The sequence below is a fragment of the Prionailurus bengalensis genome, chromosome D1 (assembly GCF_016509475.1).
Source record: "Prionailurus bengalensis isolate Pbe53 chromosome D1, Fcat_Pben_1.1_paternal_pri, whole genome shotgun sequence".
Taxonomy (NCBI): domain Eukaryota; kingdom Metazoa; phylum Chordata; class Mammalia; order Carnivora; family Felidae; genus Prionailurus; species Prionailurus bengalensis.
In genome coordinates this window covers 40,564,251-40,580,913 of record NC_057346.1, presented here as the reverse complement: position 1 = coordinate 40,580,913, position 16,663 = coordinate 40,564,251, and the positions used below count along the sequence as shown (strand labels likewise).

General features: G+C 47.4%; 1 protein-coding gene across 3 annotated transcripts in view; it reads left to right on the top strand.

Annotated features, from left to right (window-relative positions):
- The window catches only part of FAT3 (FAT atypical cadherin 3), a 669,639-nt gene that overhangs the window by 611,103 nt on the left and 41,873 nt on the right, over positions 1–16,663 (top strand). For all 3 annotated transcript variants that reach the window (XM_043579958.1, XM_043579957.1, XM_043579960.1), the window contains 2 exons: positions 2,509–2,706; positions 5,801–6,599. In XM_043579958.1, coding sequence (XP_043435893.1) covers positions 2,509–2,706; positions 5,801–6,599 — 997 coding nt within the window. The remainder of the gene's footprint in view (positions 1–2,508; positions 2,707–5,800; positions 6,600–16,663) is intronic.

Sequence of the window (16,663 nt, the reverse complement as noted above, 5' to 3'; positions counted from 1 at the left end):
TAGCACTTTAAATCCACCTGCTCCTTAAAATTAGGTTGCAAGATGGAGTAGCTGGCATTCTATTCTCAGGGGGAATGACTCTTCTTCCCATCTATTTTTTTTTTCAAAAGATGTTTCGGGGTTGCCTGGGTGGCTCAGTCAGTTAAGTGTCCAACTTTGGCTCAGGTCATGGTCTCACGGTCTGTGAGTTCAAGCCCCGCATCAGACTCTGTGCTGACAGCTCAGAGCTTGGAGCCTGCTTCAGATTCTGTGTCTCCCTCTCTCTCTCTCTGCCTCTCCCCCGCTCATGCTCTGTTTCTATCAAAAATAAATAAACGTTTAAAAAAAAAAAAAGATGTTTCATGAGCACAGTGCTGGGTGCCGAGCTATCTCCTCTTCCTGACCACTGGAGGCTCGGGGAATCCAGTCCAGGAATGTTGTCAGTGTGGAGGACATAGAGGAAACAGCAATTGATACATGTGTTGTGGGGGGACTCAGAGAGTCCTGAGAACCGGCTCTTGCCTGATCCAGTTTGGCCTCAGAATCACCTCCCACGGGGTCTTAAGGCTTTGAGGGGAGAAGGTGAGATGAGAGTGAGCCAGGTCTTGAGAGACCCCTTTGGAACAACATCAGGACTTAGTCTGGCCGTCACGGCCGGCTCCCCAACTCTGAGATGTCCAGGAGTCAGGCGGAGCGGAGAGGCGCTCGCTCGTAAAGCAAGCTGCCCCAGCCTCTTTCCTGCCACCTTGTCAACGAAATCGGATTCCTTCAGCGATGGTATTCAGGTCGTCCTCTCCTCTCTGATGGTCTTTCCAGCGGCTGTGCACTCATGTCCCCCTCCTGCTTCCGCACAGCTTCACCTAGGGGCTGCCCCTTCCTCCATTTCTGTCTCTCTCAGATGGCCCTTCTCCAGGACCGACTCCCACGGAGGCACTGTCGGCCTCGCACAGCCGGTGTGCTCGCCCCAAAACAAAATGGGCTTTGCCCACTCAACATTCGGTTTTATGACACACATCGATCAGCTTGACAGCCTGTTTTCACATGCACAACAGGAAGCCAGCAGTGAAAGAAACGAGAATCGCAGCCATGAGCGGTGACCGCGGCTCCTATCTGCAGCGCCGGGGCCTGTCCGTGTTCTCTTTCACCCTTCTTTCTCAGATGGTGACCCCTGGGGCATACATTCTGTCTCTCTCTCTGTGTCTCTCTCCTGTAGAGGAAATGGCCTTTATAAAGTGAGCAAACAAATCAATAACTCTTCTATTTTGTGTGGTGCTGAGCATGCTGTCACTGTGAAATAGTAAATCTACATGGGGCTGAGGCGGTGCCATGGCTGATTCCAGAGGGAAACAGGGTCTAGTTCCTGATGACCAAAAGGCCACTTGAGAGAAGGAACAACGTAAGACGTCTTTTGAGGTCCTTTTCTCTTTCTCCTTCAAAAACTGTTCCTCCCTTTTCCCAAGCCAGGACAATTTGCTTTTTCCAACACATGGTTTTCATAAGACTAATTCAGCACAGCAAGCTGAAGCGTGCCCGCCCCGTGCACGACTCCGTCCAAACTGCCGTGTATCACGGTCTCCATCTCTGTGACCCAAACTTATTTAATGCTAAATCAGTGTCATCAGAAGGCCTGAACTAATGAAACTGACTTCAGGCCCAAGCTGTGGTAATGCCGAAGTCTAAACAGAATGGGGCAAGAAAACCAATGCCTGGGCTCCAGAGGAATTCAATTTGGCGTTTTTGGAGTGAGGAGAACCTTCAACCCAAGAAGAGCCTTTGTGTTTCTATTTTGGGGAACAGGCAGAAAGGTTCTGCGAAATAATCCTTGAATAAAAACATCAGGGTTTCCAGACATGCTGATGACTTTAAGGGTTTTCTTTCTCTCCATTCTCAAGTCGAGAAATAGTGTGCTCGCTTTCCCTGTCCGCAAGAAAGACGGGAAAACCGTGTTCTGAGGGGTGAGATGCAAAGCCCTAGTTCCACCTGGCGTATGCCTTCGTGTGTTTCCTGGGAAGTTGCTAAGATGTGCCCCCGCCAAAGTCTGATGTTGTGACACTGCGTCACAGCGTTAGGGCTCAGCATGATTGTGTTGTGACAAGTGTGACGAAGTGCCTTCCTGTCCCAAAAAGGTCGATGTTTCCTTGGCCCGAGAGGGTTTCCGACCTAGTCACAGAGGCTCGTGGGCACCACATGTTCCCAGAGCTGCTTAGGTGACCCCAGGGCCTTTCCAGCCTACAAAGGACAAGATGGAGGCCACACCATCCTGGGACCCTATGAACCTGTTCAATGCGAAGTTCTTGTGTTCTCTCCCGCAGCTCATTGTCTCACGGGGAGGTTGTGGGGAGGCAGCCAAGGATGTGGAGCATGACGCTTACAGACTCCAGCATATTTTCAGAAGACAAGATAATATTACAGGGAATCCCTTCTGCTGAAAGCCCTGTTTTCTAGCCGGTAATGACGGGTTTTTTTTTTTTTTTTAATGTGAAGAGAGGTGTAATTATATCTTCCTTTTTAATATACTCTTTTATGCAGGAAAACAAGCCAGTAGGCACCAGCATTCTGCAGCTGGTGGTGACAGACAGAGACTCCTTTCACAATGGGCCTCCCTTCTCCTTCTCTATCCTGTCGGGAAACGAAGAGGAGGAGTTCATATTGGACCCACATGGGGTCCTGCGGTCAGCTGTGGTCTTCGGGCACACGGAGTCTCCGGAATATGTGCTGTGTGTCCAGGTACGGCCCCATCCTCTGTCCACATCAGGCTGGCTTTCTCTTTTGCTGGTTTCCGTGCCCCGTGGATGGTTTTTCTTTGTGGAGCAAGTCAACATAATTCATTACCATGCAGGAATGTTCCCCTTTTAATCTCAAATTCAATTTCACACCAATAAAAGCGGCCTCTTTGTGTGAAATTGAACAGGAAGGAAGGGAAGCGTCATTGTTCAGAAGGGACTTTCCCATAGGGTGTACCAGGCAGACAGTCACTGGGCCCGAATCTGCATTCTCAAAATTCCTAGGGTTCTAATTGACCCACAAAGACAACTAATTGGTCGAGGCTTGCTGCTTTATACTGAGTAGACTTTGCCACATTACTCTACTTGGCAAAGCTTCCAATCTTTGTCCTAATATGATTGAGACATAGCGTGGCCTCTGCTTTTGAAGAGACCTTTGCTTGGTAAGTTTTCCCAGTGAGGCAGGAGGGGACCAAGCACTCAGATGGCAGTGGTCTCCCAACATTTTAGCTTCCTCAAGGTCAATGGCCTTGTAAAATGAAATGGGACAAAGGGACAAAAGTGGCAGGTGTGCAAGGGGTGTGGATAAGAGCACGAAATGAGTTCCCAGGAATTAATTTTGCCAGTATCAAGATTTGGGTCCCATTAGTGAAACCAAGTGACTTTTTACTCACTGTTGCCACAGAAGGCAACCTAAAGTCATTATTAATGGTGGCAATAATAACAATAATAACCCTTTATATGTGTGTCACATTCCATTATGTTCATTATTTCTTCTGGTAAGTTATGGCTTGCACTGCTCCATGTAACCTTCCAAATTAATGACTCTTGGCTCTGAGCATGCCAGTGAATGCTTTGGTTGCCACTCACTCCTCCAACAATGTTGAGTGAATATTTTTTAATGTTTATTTAGTTCTTTATTTTTGAGACAGAGAGAGAGCACGAGCAAGGGAGGGCCAGAGAGAGAGGGAGAAAGAGAACCCCAAGCAGGTTCCACACTGTCAGTGCAGAGCGTGATGCAAGGCTCAAACCGTGACATCATGACTTGAGACAAGGTTGGACGCTTAACTGACTGAGTCACCCAGACACCCTCGTAAATAATTTTATATCACAGTATAGGTACCAAGAGCAAGGACAGACTTTCAGTGCCTTGTCACAGGAGCTGGTATAGTTTTTTACCCTCTCTGATTGTTAGAGAATAGATTTCACATCTCACCCCTTAGAAACACCATAGAGAACTTTCCCCTCCTAGTCCCTAATGTTAAATTACCACCAAGTCCTGAGTTTCTGCCTTCATAAGGTCCCCATACGCGTCAGTTACATGTCCTTTGTCATCGCCCCACTTCATTTACTACCTCCCTGTTCACTCATTGTTGCAGGAGCCTCCTGGGTGACTCCTCTGGCTTCAGCCTCGTTCTTTTCTGATACATCCCTACACCCCTCCCTGAGTAATCATTCCACTTTGGTTATATCAGCCCGCCTGAACCAGGGCTCAACCAACTACAGCCCCAAACACATCATGCCCTTAGCCTGTTTTTATCAATAAAAGTTTATTGGAACATAGGCTTACCCATTCATTTACATATGCTCTGGCTGCTTCACACTGGAACCATAGTTGATTAGTTGATAGAGATCATATAACCCCCAAAGCCTAAAACTATTTCTATCTAGCCCTTTACAGAAAAAATATACCAGCTCCTTCCCTAAACTAAAACCATCTGTGGCTCTCTAGTGCCTGAAGATGTGGGGTCTGCAGGCCGAACTCCGGGCCCATTCTCTCCCATTTTCAATTTTGACGTCCTTCGGCAGACATGGTTTTCCAGTCCTGCTCAGTCCACAGGTCCTCTAATCTATCACCTTCCACCCAGCAGCTCCCTGCCTTTCTGTCACCTCTCTGCTCTCTGACATTCGAGTGGGCAACCCCCTAGCCTATGAAGTCTACACTTATCCCTGTCCTTTGAGGCCCTCCACAGCCTGACTTCAAGTTGAATCTCATTTGCTAACTTATCTCTTCCTACCTGACTTTTCCATGTCAGCATCTCTGGTTCATGTGGTTGATCACATAAAGTATGTGGTGATTTTAATAGTAAAAATAACAATCACATTAACTCTGAGGTACAAAGTACCTCCGTGGGTCAGGCCTGTGCTAAGCACTTTGCCATCACGGTGTCTTTTCATCCCCACCGTAGTAGAATCCTGTGAAGTAGGTTCTACTATTATAGCCATATTAAAGGCGCAGACATTTCAGTTCAGAAATGTTAAGTAACTTCCACAAGGCCAGACATGTAGTGAGTGCCTGAGTCAAGATTTGAACTCGGGTCCACATGATGCCCAAGTCCCTGCTTTTACATTGCCTTCCACATACGAGGACATATCTCCTCAGATTTCATCTGACCTCCAAGGTCCACCGCATCCCTCCATCCTCAGACACCCTCCCTGGGGACCCCGTCCACAGGAATCTACCCGTGTCTGAAGTTCTACAGCACTGGCTATGCCCATGCTGCGCACAGAAGGGTTCAGGAAAGATGTGCCATCGGGTGCTTCTTCTGTCAATTCTCATACATAGAAAGAAGGCAAAGCTTTTCCAGGCTACCTATCTTTCCCTTCTGCATTCCATTTTTTTATTCTGTACCTTAATTTATGCAATTCACACCTCATGTTATTTCTTCAGCGTACAGAAAGATGTCCTCTGGCCCAATCCAAGGGAAAGAATTGCAAAGATTGTTCCTTCAAGTAAGAACACCACTTTATGTACGACGTCCCCTGTGGCTTCTGTTCAAAATGAAAACAAGGCCAGTGTGTGGTGGGCATGTGGATCTCAGAGCAGCCTCCCTTCTCCTTCCCTGTTCACCCCCAGCGGCTATACTGTGTGCACATATTTTATCGTCCATAACAGAGTGTGCATGTAAGGACCAAAGCTGATAAATCACTCCTCTTACTTCAATGCACGCTCTCAGCATTTTGCAGAACAGTAACAGGGGACGGAGGAAGAAGCAAACACGGGTAGAGGAATAGACGTCTTCTCTCTGAGTTTTGTTGTTCTTAAAAGTGTTGTGATTTTTCTTAGTTCCTGCCTTTCTCCCTCTTGGTTGTTTTAGGCAAAAGACTCCGGCAAACCGCAGCAAGTTTCTCACTCCTACATCCGCGTGCGGGTCATCGAGGAAAGTATTCACAAGCCCACGGCCATTCCCCTGGAAATTTTCATTGTCACCATGGAGGATGATTTTCCTGGTGGGGTCATTGGGAAGATCCATGCCACAGATCAAGACATGTATGATGTGCTCACGTTTGCCCTGAAATCGGAGCAGAAAAGCTTGTTCAAAGTGAACAGTCACGATGGGAAGATCATCGCCCTGGGAGGCCTGGACAGCGGCAAGTACGTCCTGAACGTGTCAGTGAGTGACGGCCGCTTCCAGGTGCCCATCGATGTGGTCGTGCACGTGGAGCAGCTGGTGCATGAGATGCTGCAGAACACCGTCACCATCCGCTTCGAGAACGTGTCCCCTGAGGACTTCGTGGGGCTGCACATGCATGGCTTCCGGCGCACCCTGCGGAACGCGGTCCTCACCCAGAAGCAGGACAGCCTGCGCATCATCAGCATCCAGCCCGTGGCGGGGACCAACCAGCTGGACATGCTGTTTGCGGTGGAAATGCACAGCAGTGAGTTCTATAAGCCAGCCTACCTGATCCAAAAGCTGTCCAACGCCAGGAGGCATCTGGAGAATGTCATGCGCATCTCGGCCATCCTGGAGAAAAACTGCTCGGGGCTGGACTGTCAGGAGCAGCACTGTGAGCAAGGTTTGTCCCTGGACTCCCACGCACTCATGACCTACAGCACGGCTCGCATCAGCTTTGTGTGCCCACGTTTCTACAGGAATGTGCGCTGCACCTGCAACGGTGAGTGTGGCTTGCAGCTCCCTCCCACCTCCCATGACCTGAGTAGGCTGGGCCGCCATTCCTGGTAAGCATGCATTCGTTCGTTCCCTCATCCAACATAGTATTTCCTGACCACCTACGATGCACCAGGTCACCGTGAGAGATGCTGGGGCCGGGGGTAAATGGGACCAGCTCAGCCCCTACTTCCGCGGAGCGTACAGCCTACTGAGCTGCCCAGGCGAGCAAGCCAGCAGGAGCCCGTGTGTTGAGTGTTGTTAGGGGAAGTACCAAATCTTGCCAGAGAACCCATCCAGAGGGAAGGTTTCCAAATGGGCTAGGATAAAGGAAAAGTAGGAATCAGACAGGTGGAAAGAGGTAGGGGAGGAAGAATATTCCAGGCCGGGATGCAGCTCGTATGAGGAAGGTTCAGGGCAGGAGAGAAGCCCCCAGCAGGGGACTGGGAGAGAGGTTCTGTCGCTGGAAGGCAGGGCACGATGACAAATGAGACCTGTGAGCAGGCTCAGGGTTCACACAAGAGCCATTAGCCGGGATGAACACTGTAGGAGTTGTCCCAAGGCAGGAGGAGCCATGGGCCGAGATGCAGGGAAGAAGTGACGTGCTCTGCACAAAGAGCACGACGGCTGCAGAGGGGACAGACCAGTGAGGGCCCCAGGCCAGTGGCAGGGCAACAAATTAGGAAGCTATTGCAGAGGGTGCAGGCGGTTAGATCTGCTTCAGTGAAAAACGGGCGCCACGTAGAGGAGCACAGCCAGGGGATGGACTCTGCCGTCAGAGCAGCAGAGATGGAGTGGCTCAAGTTTGCTGATGTAACTAGAGTCCCTGAGCCTTGACCTTTCCTGGGCAGAGGCCATAGCTGCAGAGTCACGTGCCCACGGTGGTCAGTGAGAAGTATTGCTCTCTGCCTCTTTTCCTCTCGACATGTGGAGCCATAAATTCACTGCTCTCTTCTAAGAAAATCACACCCGGAATTTTTCTAGCCAGCGTGAACTCGGCCCAAAGGGACTGTGGCCAAAAGAGAGGCCATTTGTAAAACATCCCTTTAGGTAACTGGGGACAGGTAGGGCCCCTGGCCTTTTCTCTTAGAGAAAGTTCTTCATTGCAGTTTGAAAAATAAGCTCATCAGAGGAGGGCTGTGGAGATCACAGCTCCTTCCAAGAGTCATTTTGACAGCTTCCAAGCAGCCCCAAAAGTGCCAGCCACTCACCTGGTGGTACCCAGTGAATTCTGTCTGTGTTTTCATCAGGTAGATGCAGGGACGTCTGACCTGTTGAGTATGTAAATTAGATCCAAAGTAACTCAAATCATGCATGCTAGATGCAACGTATTTCTGGCAGATGCCACGAACATGCAGGATTTATGAATGCCAGCTGTCCCGGCTTTCCCTAAATTTCCTTTGTAGGCAAACTGATTTATGCACCAAAGCTCTGCTATGGCCTTCATGCAGTGATTCACGGCAGGGTTCAAAAGAGGTTTGAACAGGACAGGGCAGACCCTGCAGGAGAAACTAAACCAGCTAATTAATCCTTGTGCTCTGCGAACTCATTTCAGTCAGCAAAAATCTGTGGCGGCAGCAATGTGCTAGGCACTGAAGAAGATTCAAAGTGGAGGGGTGCCTGGGTGGCTCAGTTGGTTAAGCATCCTACTTCAACTCAGGTTGTCATCTCACAGCTCGTGAGTTAGAGCCCATGTCGGGCTCTGTGCAGACAGCTCAGAGCCTGGAGCCTGCTTCGGATTCTGTGTCTCCCTCTCTCTCTCTCTGATACTCTCTCTCACGCGCGCGCTGCGCTCGCTCTCTCTCTCTCTCTCTCAAAAATATGTAAACATTAAAAAAAAAGTTATAAAGATCCAAAGTGGAAAAGACTCAGTCCCTGCCCTTAGGAGCTGACTACTACAAGGGCAGCTTGCAGGGACCTATTTGCAATAATGGTGTCCTAATAAATGCTAGGAAGTAGAAAGGACAAAATCCCTGCTATGTATGGCCAGAGAAAAGCTTTCTGCGGACATTTCTGTACCACGCACTGTCTATGTCCTGGGTCTTGAGGGATGAGTAGGAGTTAATCAAGAGAAGACAGAGAAGGGCAGACATGGCAGAATTTCTTGAAAGAAGGAATTTAGAGGGTGATTTTTTTGGAGAGAAAAATCATGAGAAAAATTCATGAGACAATAATGTTTTAAATGCAGTAAGTTTTTAAGGTGGTGACCTTGCCCAGAACTCCTATTCTCTGATCCCCACAAACCTTTCCACTCCCGGTAAAGCCAGAGTGCCAAAAGATTTTGTGATTTAACCCCCAGGCATCCCACGAAGATGCCTTCTTGGTTTGAAAAGTGAGCTTTTCCAGGGCACCTGGGTGGCTCAGTCGGTTGAGCGTTCACTTTGGTTCAGGTCATGATCTCACAGTTCTTGAGTTCAAGCCCCACATCGAGCTCCCTGCTGTCAGGGCTAAGCCCATTGGGATCCTGTATCTCCCTCTCTCTCTCTCTACCCCTCCTCTGCGTGCACTCTCAAACATAAACAAAAAACATTTTTTAAAAAGTGAGCATTTCCTCAGAGAGGACAGTACATAGTTTCAGGTTCACCTCAGAACCTCTCCTTACCTTCAAGTCACTCTTACAATTAAGCTGTAAAATAAAATACTGGATTTTAGTAGTAAAAAGACTTCAAAAGGTCATCTGGTCCAGTCCTATTTTCAGCAGGTGATGGACAATAATCTCCACTTGAAAAATGTGGTAGCTCTGTGCCTTGCCCAGGGCCGTAAAGCTGGCGTACTGATACAATAAAGGCTCTTCTTGGACCCCGATTTTATTACCTGCATATTAAGAATAGAAACTCTTCCATTTCTTATGTGAATCATTACCCCAGAGCTATGTGCTCTGTAAGAATACTCAAGTGACCCATTTTCCCTGGCAGACTGATCACCAGCCTCATGGTACATCATGAGGGGCATGATACAGGGCATCATACAGGACATCAGAGGGGCTCTCAGACACCAGCATGTGTGGGGCTTACCAGAAATGCCCATTGCTGAGCCCCACACTCAGATGTAACAGTAGGTTTCAGATGGAGCCTGGCAGTCTATATAGACGTAGCCTGGGTGATCCTAATGCTGGTGGTCAGGAAAGCAAACTTGGAGACATCTCACAGCAAGATAAAAGAGGAAAAATTTCCTGCAGGTTCAGGGGGCAAGCTCTTAGTTAGAAATAGAAATAGCTCTCACTTCTTCTAAAGTGTCCTCTAATAAAAATACAGCGAGAAACTGTTAAGGAAAGCATTAGACATTTGAGGTATTTTCTCATTGATTGGATGGAGAGGCAATCGAATTCAATAAATGCCCCCCCCTTAAAACACATGCACACACGCATGCACACCCACACACACACACACACACACACGCACAACTAGTATTGACTGTTCATCAGTTTACTCTGGAATCTTGGCAGATACAATAAATGGACTTTTCCACCCCTTGGCGGAATAATTATGATGATAAATAGAGGTAGCTGCCTATTCTGGACTGTGTAGCAATATTTATACAGATCTGGCCTCCATATGCTCCTTCCAACTTCCAACTCATCTTTCTCTCATGCATCTTTTTTGGGGGTCCAATTAACAAAATTAGCATCTTGAACCAAAATGCTGAGTTGCTTTAACAAAATGAAAGCAGAGTTGAGGTTTAGTGCCAGAAAGGCTCATTAGATCTAGCATCTAGCATCACATCTGAACAGGACTTCAAGAGATATGAAGTCCTGATGTCATGACACGGTTCCCGGTAAACTTTACAAGTCCACTGAACCCTAGCACTTCAGCCTGACACGGGTGTCAGGGAATGGATGGATGCCCTGGAGCCCCTAGAAGGGAAGCAAGTGGACAGAACACCAGGGACAGTCCACAGGGCTGTGCGGACTGTCTGTTTCTTAAAAATTGCATTGACGTTTCAAAAGTCTGATCGAAAAATCTATCAAAAAGGAGACACTTGTCGAGGAGAGTGGATTCCCTAGGAGAGCAGCAGAGTTTAAGAGCGGGGTGTTGATGGGAGTGACAGCCGGAGCTCCAGGTAAAGCGAAGGGAGCATCGGCCACAGGGGAATCATGGTACCAGCTACACAGAGTGTGTGCAACGGCAGTCCTGCCCTCAGCCACGGGCCGTGGCACTATCACAAGAGCTTGCTCGGCCAGGTGAGAGGGACACCGAAGCACATCATTAACGGTGATGCCCGCTGGGCTAGACCTGAAAGGATGCCTAAAATCAGGTTGGTGTTGGGTAGAGTGCTCCAGGCAGAGGAGCACGAGAGCCGAGGCATGGAGGTGACAAACTGCACAACTGAAGGCAGAGACAGGCGCAACAGCTAGCATCTATTGAGCTGTGACCAGTTACCATGCTGTTTTTCAAACATACATAATTGCATTTACCCCTTATGATAAAGGAAGGGTATTATTAACTTTCCTCAAAAGTGAAGGAAACTGGGGCATCTGGCTGGCTCACTTGGTTGAGCATCCGACTTCTTCAGCTCAGGTCATGCTCTCACGGTCTGTGAGTTTGAGCCCCCACCTGGGGCTCGCTGCTGTCAACTCAGAGCCCACTTAGGGTCCTCTGTCCCCCTTCTCTCTGTCCCTCCCCCACTGGCTCTCTCTCTCTCTCTCTCTCTCTCTCTCTCAAAAATAAGTAAACATTAAAAAAAAGTAAAAAGAAAAGTGGTATCTTGTTTAAAAAAAAAAAACTTAAGGAAACTAAAACTTGGGAAGATCAGTTGACTTTCTCAAAGTCACGGAGCTAAGTAAATGGCCACGCCAGGACTCACACCTGGCAGTCTCAAGCCCCGCGCCCTACTGCGTCTCCACACTTTTGAAAGGAACTTGAAAGCTCCCAATTCACCCTCCCACCCGTGACAGACATCCTGTTAACTACATTCCTGGCACAGTAATTCAGCCGGCCTCACAAGATGGACCTGAGACAGTCTTCTCCAGAATCTACTTGCTGGTGATGTCCCCCAGCTTTGTCCATTAGAGCCACACAGAACCTGACCTGTCTGACGCCTCCTATACCAGCTGCCCTCCAGATATTAGAGGGCAGTTGTTATCACCCCCCAAATCCTCTTTTCCTAGACAAAATGCTGAAGTTCCTTTCCTCGCTGAGTGCAAACAAATAAACGCTATAGACAGTTGTAGGGAGTGTAGTTAGGGCCCAGAGGAGGCCCAGATGAGGGAGTCCCCGGTCCTCCTGGAGGAGTCCGTGAAAGGCACTGGAAGCAGTGAAGCTTCTCATGTTGAGTCTTTGCCAGACAAGCAATGCTGTGTAAGCAAAGACAGCAGTGAAGAGAAGGGCCCAGAGATTTGGGGCACCACCCCCCTTTCATTTGCTCATCATTCAGAGTGCAGTAGATCCTTTGCCAGGCCCTGGGCAGGGTGCTGGAGGCATAGTGGTAAGTGAGCCTGGCGTGGTCCCCACCCTCACGGTGCATGGACCCGCAGCCTGCAGGGGACAGACCAGGAGCTCAGCTGGACAGGATGGTGAGGAGTCAGGACAGTCCAGGGGAAGAATGCCTGGTGACAGCCCAAGGAGCCTGTGATAGGCAGTCATAGTAATACGCATCTAATAAGCACAGTAAAATAAAATGACAGAGGCTTCTGTGATGCAGTAAGACGCTTAAAACATAACCTTGAAGAGTTTTTAAAAGGCAGAGGAAAAAATCAGAGATTTGGGCTTACACTTGGGCTGGGGTTTGTCAAGGCTCGTTCTCAGAGGAGAACCCAGTGGTTTCAAAGAACTTTCGGTGTAGCCTCTGAATCTTAACCAGGTTCCCCCTGCAAATGGGGGAGTTTCCATTTTCCACTCATAACAGCTGTGTCTCTGCAGAGCCCTCGTCTCCAGGACCCTCAAGTTCCAACATGCCAAGAGAGGTTTAGGGGTGTCTACCCTAGTGATGACACCAGCTTCTCCGTGTGTGGATATTCTCTTATATATTCCACCCACACGCAACTGCCCCAGAGAGGATGTCATGAATGAAACTTTGCTCAGTCTTCAGCAAAATCATCCAGAAAATATGGCTGAGCCAAGCAAACGCCATTCCAGATGATTCTGTGCTTGTGGGAGAACCACAAGAGACCACTTTGCATCCAAGACCTCTGGAGAAGGTGTTTTAAAACTTCATGGGGGCCAGTAATTAAGAGGGAAGCTTACTGACTTATGTGACATTTGCCAAGACATGGCATCTTGGCAAAGTGTGTGAATTCAGGGTGTAGGATGTTTACCATTAGTTACTGGACAGTATAATGAGGCAGAGACGTAAATCAAGAGGTTCAATCTCCTCAAAGTGATGGTGATAGAAATCACAGCTAGACACTGATGTATTAGCTAAAGGCAGAGACTTAACCCAGAGGGTTGTGGGAATACTGGGGAGGCAAGGGGAGAAGAGCCATAAATATGTAGCAAGACCCTCCTAAAACCTCAAGGGGGTCACCTCTCTCCTCTGTGCAGGTCCCAAAGCTCTAAAGCTTCTGCTCAAATGAATTGTATGTTGTCAGCTCTGTAGAAAGTGACCTAAATTTGCACCTGAGCAAGACTTCAGAACGTGGAAACCTCCTTTCAAAGAACAGTCACATTGTGTGCACATTTCTCCTGCTGGAAAGGCTGTATAGAAAAAACACATCTGCCCACAACAACGTGGCCAAGGGGCTAACCCCACAGTAGCCAGGGACACTGATTAGTAAAAAGCTCCAGGCCTTATCTTAGACGCTGCTATGCACACAGGGTTTCATATCATCTATCAATTTACAAATCATGAATCTGACCCAAAAAAGACAGCAAGGAAAAGATGACACTTGAGTTCAGGTTTCTGGCATGTGGCTGAGTCAAAACAAGCGTCTCCAGTTTTGAGACCTTATAGTAATTTGTTTTTACTTTAAGTTTTTCCCTTTAAAAATTGTTTTCACAGGGGCGCTTGGTTGGTTCAGACGATTGAGCATCTGAGTCTTGATTGTGGTTCAGGTCATGATTTCCCGGTTCATGAGCTGGAGTCCCATGTTGGGCTCTGTGCTGGCAATGCGGAGCCTGCTTGGGATTCTCTATCTCCTTCTTTCTCTACCCCTCCCCTGCTCCTACACTCTCTCTCTCTCTCTCTCTCTCTCTCTCTCTCTCTCTTTCTCAAAATAAATACACATTTTTTTAAAAATTGCTTTCACATACGTAAGCCCATTTGAATCTCACAATTCTATGAACGAGTATTATCCTCATTTTTCAGAAAAGGAAATCAAGACTTAGAGAAGTCAAGTGACCTGTTCAGAGCCACACAGTAAATAAGTAGAATAACTGGTCAGAGCCAAAATCCAGGTCTACTGCTTGTCAGCGCAGACCCTTTCCTGTTGCGCTACACCGGCTTCTTGAGGGGACGTGGGAATGAGGAACAGAGTTTTCTCTGCCTGCTTTATGTTCTCTGAGTTGCTGAAAACATCTGATCCTTCTATCCTGCCCTGACACACAACACATGGCATCAGTTGGTTTGATAAAGTGCAGCCCTTCTCCCTTCGTGCTAACTCTGGCACGAAACTGATGGATGCCTCGAGATGCAGAACATGTAGGTCTACAGCCCCCACCCACCCAAGCTGTCACTGATCACAGCACGAGTTAATTAAACCTGGATTATGTAATGAGAGTTAATAAGATAAACTCCCTACCAGAGGCCAGTGGGAACTGACACCGTTGTCTCTTAACTGTTACTACGATAAGGCACTCTCTGCCACCAGAATGGGGGTCTTTAAGACTCTTAACAATAGTAGGTATATGTACTTCCATGAAAGGGGGACGATATAAACGTATTTCTAAAAACAAGTTAACCACTCAGCATCCATCTAAAGTATATAGGATTTTATGTCACTAGAGAATTTAGGGCTTTGTCTGGAAAGAGGGTTATCATCCCCAGGAAAGTGTCCCCCGGACCCAAACATACGGGTATACCTGAGGTCAAGGGACACACAACATTGTTCAGAGTTAGCATACAAAGGTCAAGTCCCTCTGACAATATATATGTCAGAAAGGACCTAATTTCTTATCCTTATTGATGGTGAAGAACTACAGTCATTGTACATGGAGAATATTTACTTTGGGGAAACCTCGTTCTCGTAGCTAGAAGTCTGTCTCTATTTGGAATCGACTGCATTTTGCACACATGCTCACATCTGTCCCTAGCTAAGGAGTACCTTACATTTACACTGACCTCCAGACTCTAATCTGCCTTCCTGCTCTGTGGAGCCACGGGTGAGCAGACGTGCCCTGAGCAGAGGGAACTGACAGCAGCAGCTGGAGCCTGCGTGTTTATGGCTGGGACTTGGTGGGGGAGGCCCCCGAGGGTTTTTAATGCATCAGGAGACAGATCACTTGCCAAGAACTGTCCCCTTTGCCTTAAAAAGCCTACGAAAAATAAAAAGGATGAAAAAGAAGCTATCGAAGGCAATGGCTGCTAGAATGAATGGAAATATACTTATTGTACATCTAATATTTATTAGTTTGAGAATGCACATATTATAATACTTAAACTAATGTATTTTTTTATATATCCTCCAGCTAGAGTTTTCATAATGGGCACTGGATCTAACATAATCCATTAAGTTAGTGGATGCAGTCAGGTGGGTTCTATGGTTATGGCATGAGGAAAGACAGAGAAGCTGTGAGTTTGAACCCCCAGCTGCTGGTCTGAATGGCTTTGTCTTTAACCCAAGATAAGAGATATGGTGACAGAGTAAGAAGCCTGTGCCAGCTACCAGGGCAGGGCTAATAATAGTAAGAGAAAAGGTGAAAAAAAAAAGTGGAAAAGTACTCAAATGCTGTATTTACTCCAAAATACTGTGTTTAGTTTTTATTATATATGCTTATAGCTGTTTTTTAGAATCTTGGCATAATTCCTATATTGTCATGGGTCTGAAATTATCTAGCCCTCCTTTGCCCTTTTGAAATAGTGGCTTTTCATCTGGAGTTTTGATAATGCATGGTTTCTTAGCAATGTGGCCATTGCACTAGAGCAGAAAAGATACGAATGTAGCACAAGTAGCTGTACCTCATCAACATAGAAATTTAGAGGAAGGTTACCCTTTGACTGGCTAAAATAGGACACGGGAAAAGACGTGTCCATGGAATGGGAAGCAACCGATTTCTTAAATACCTAGATTACTGTTTCTATGTCTGATTGGAAGGTGATGCCCAGAGTTACATCTATTCGATGGGATGCATTTTATGTTTCATTTACGCACATTTCCACCTTCATGTGGCCAAGGTTAGCATTGGGCTGAGTTTGCATCTTAGAGCATATACGAACTAGTCAGTCAACATTTAGGAGAGACCTGGAAGCGTGCAGGCCATCTGCAACTGAAATGAAGCCAGGCATGGAGACAGCAGAGTCAGCTGGCAGAGTTGTGAACTTTTTATGAATGAGCCTTAACGCATGCATGCAGTGAGCCACTAACCATGGCTGGCTCATTCCCTTGAAACACAGTCCCTTGTTACTCGAAGGATCTCATCCTTCAGGCCTGAGTTTAAAATGCTCGCTTCTTTTATTTTTCCTTTAAAGTTTATTTATATTTGAGAGAGGGAGAGAGAGACAGAGCATGAGCAGAGTAGAGGGAAAGAGAGAGACACACACAAAATCCAAAGCAGGTTCCAGTCTCTGAGCTGTCAGTGCAGAGCTCACGCGGGGCTCAAATCCACAAACTGCAAGATCATGACCTGAGCCGAAGTCAGACGCTTAACAGACTGAGCCACCCAGGCGCCCCTAAAATGCTCCCTTCCTTTGTGAGGATTTCTGACATTGTCCTAGGAAACACAATCGTCCCTTCTCTGGTTGCACTCACATGTCACTGTCTAACTGGTTACCTTATGGGATTGTAATCATGTGTTTGCTTGTTGTTTCCTGGAGGGAGGGAGGGGCGGTGTTGTTTCCTTTCATCTTTATACGTGCAGGCTTATCACTTCAGTGGCCCTAAAAAATTATTTATTGAACGGATGCACCAAGAATTATAAATTATTTAAAAACTGGTTATCAAAAGCCCTATGAAACAGATCAGAAGGTGATAGGTTGTGT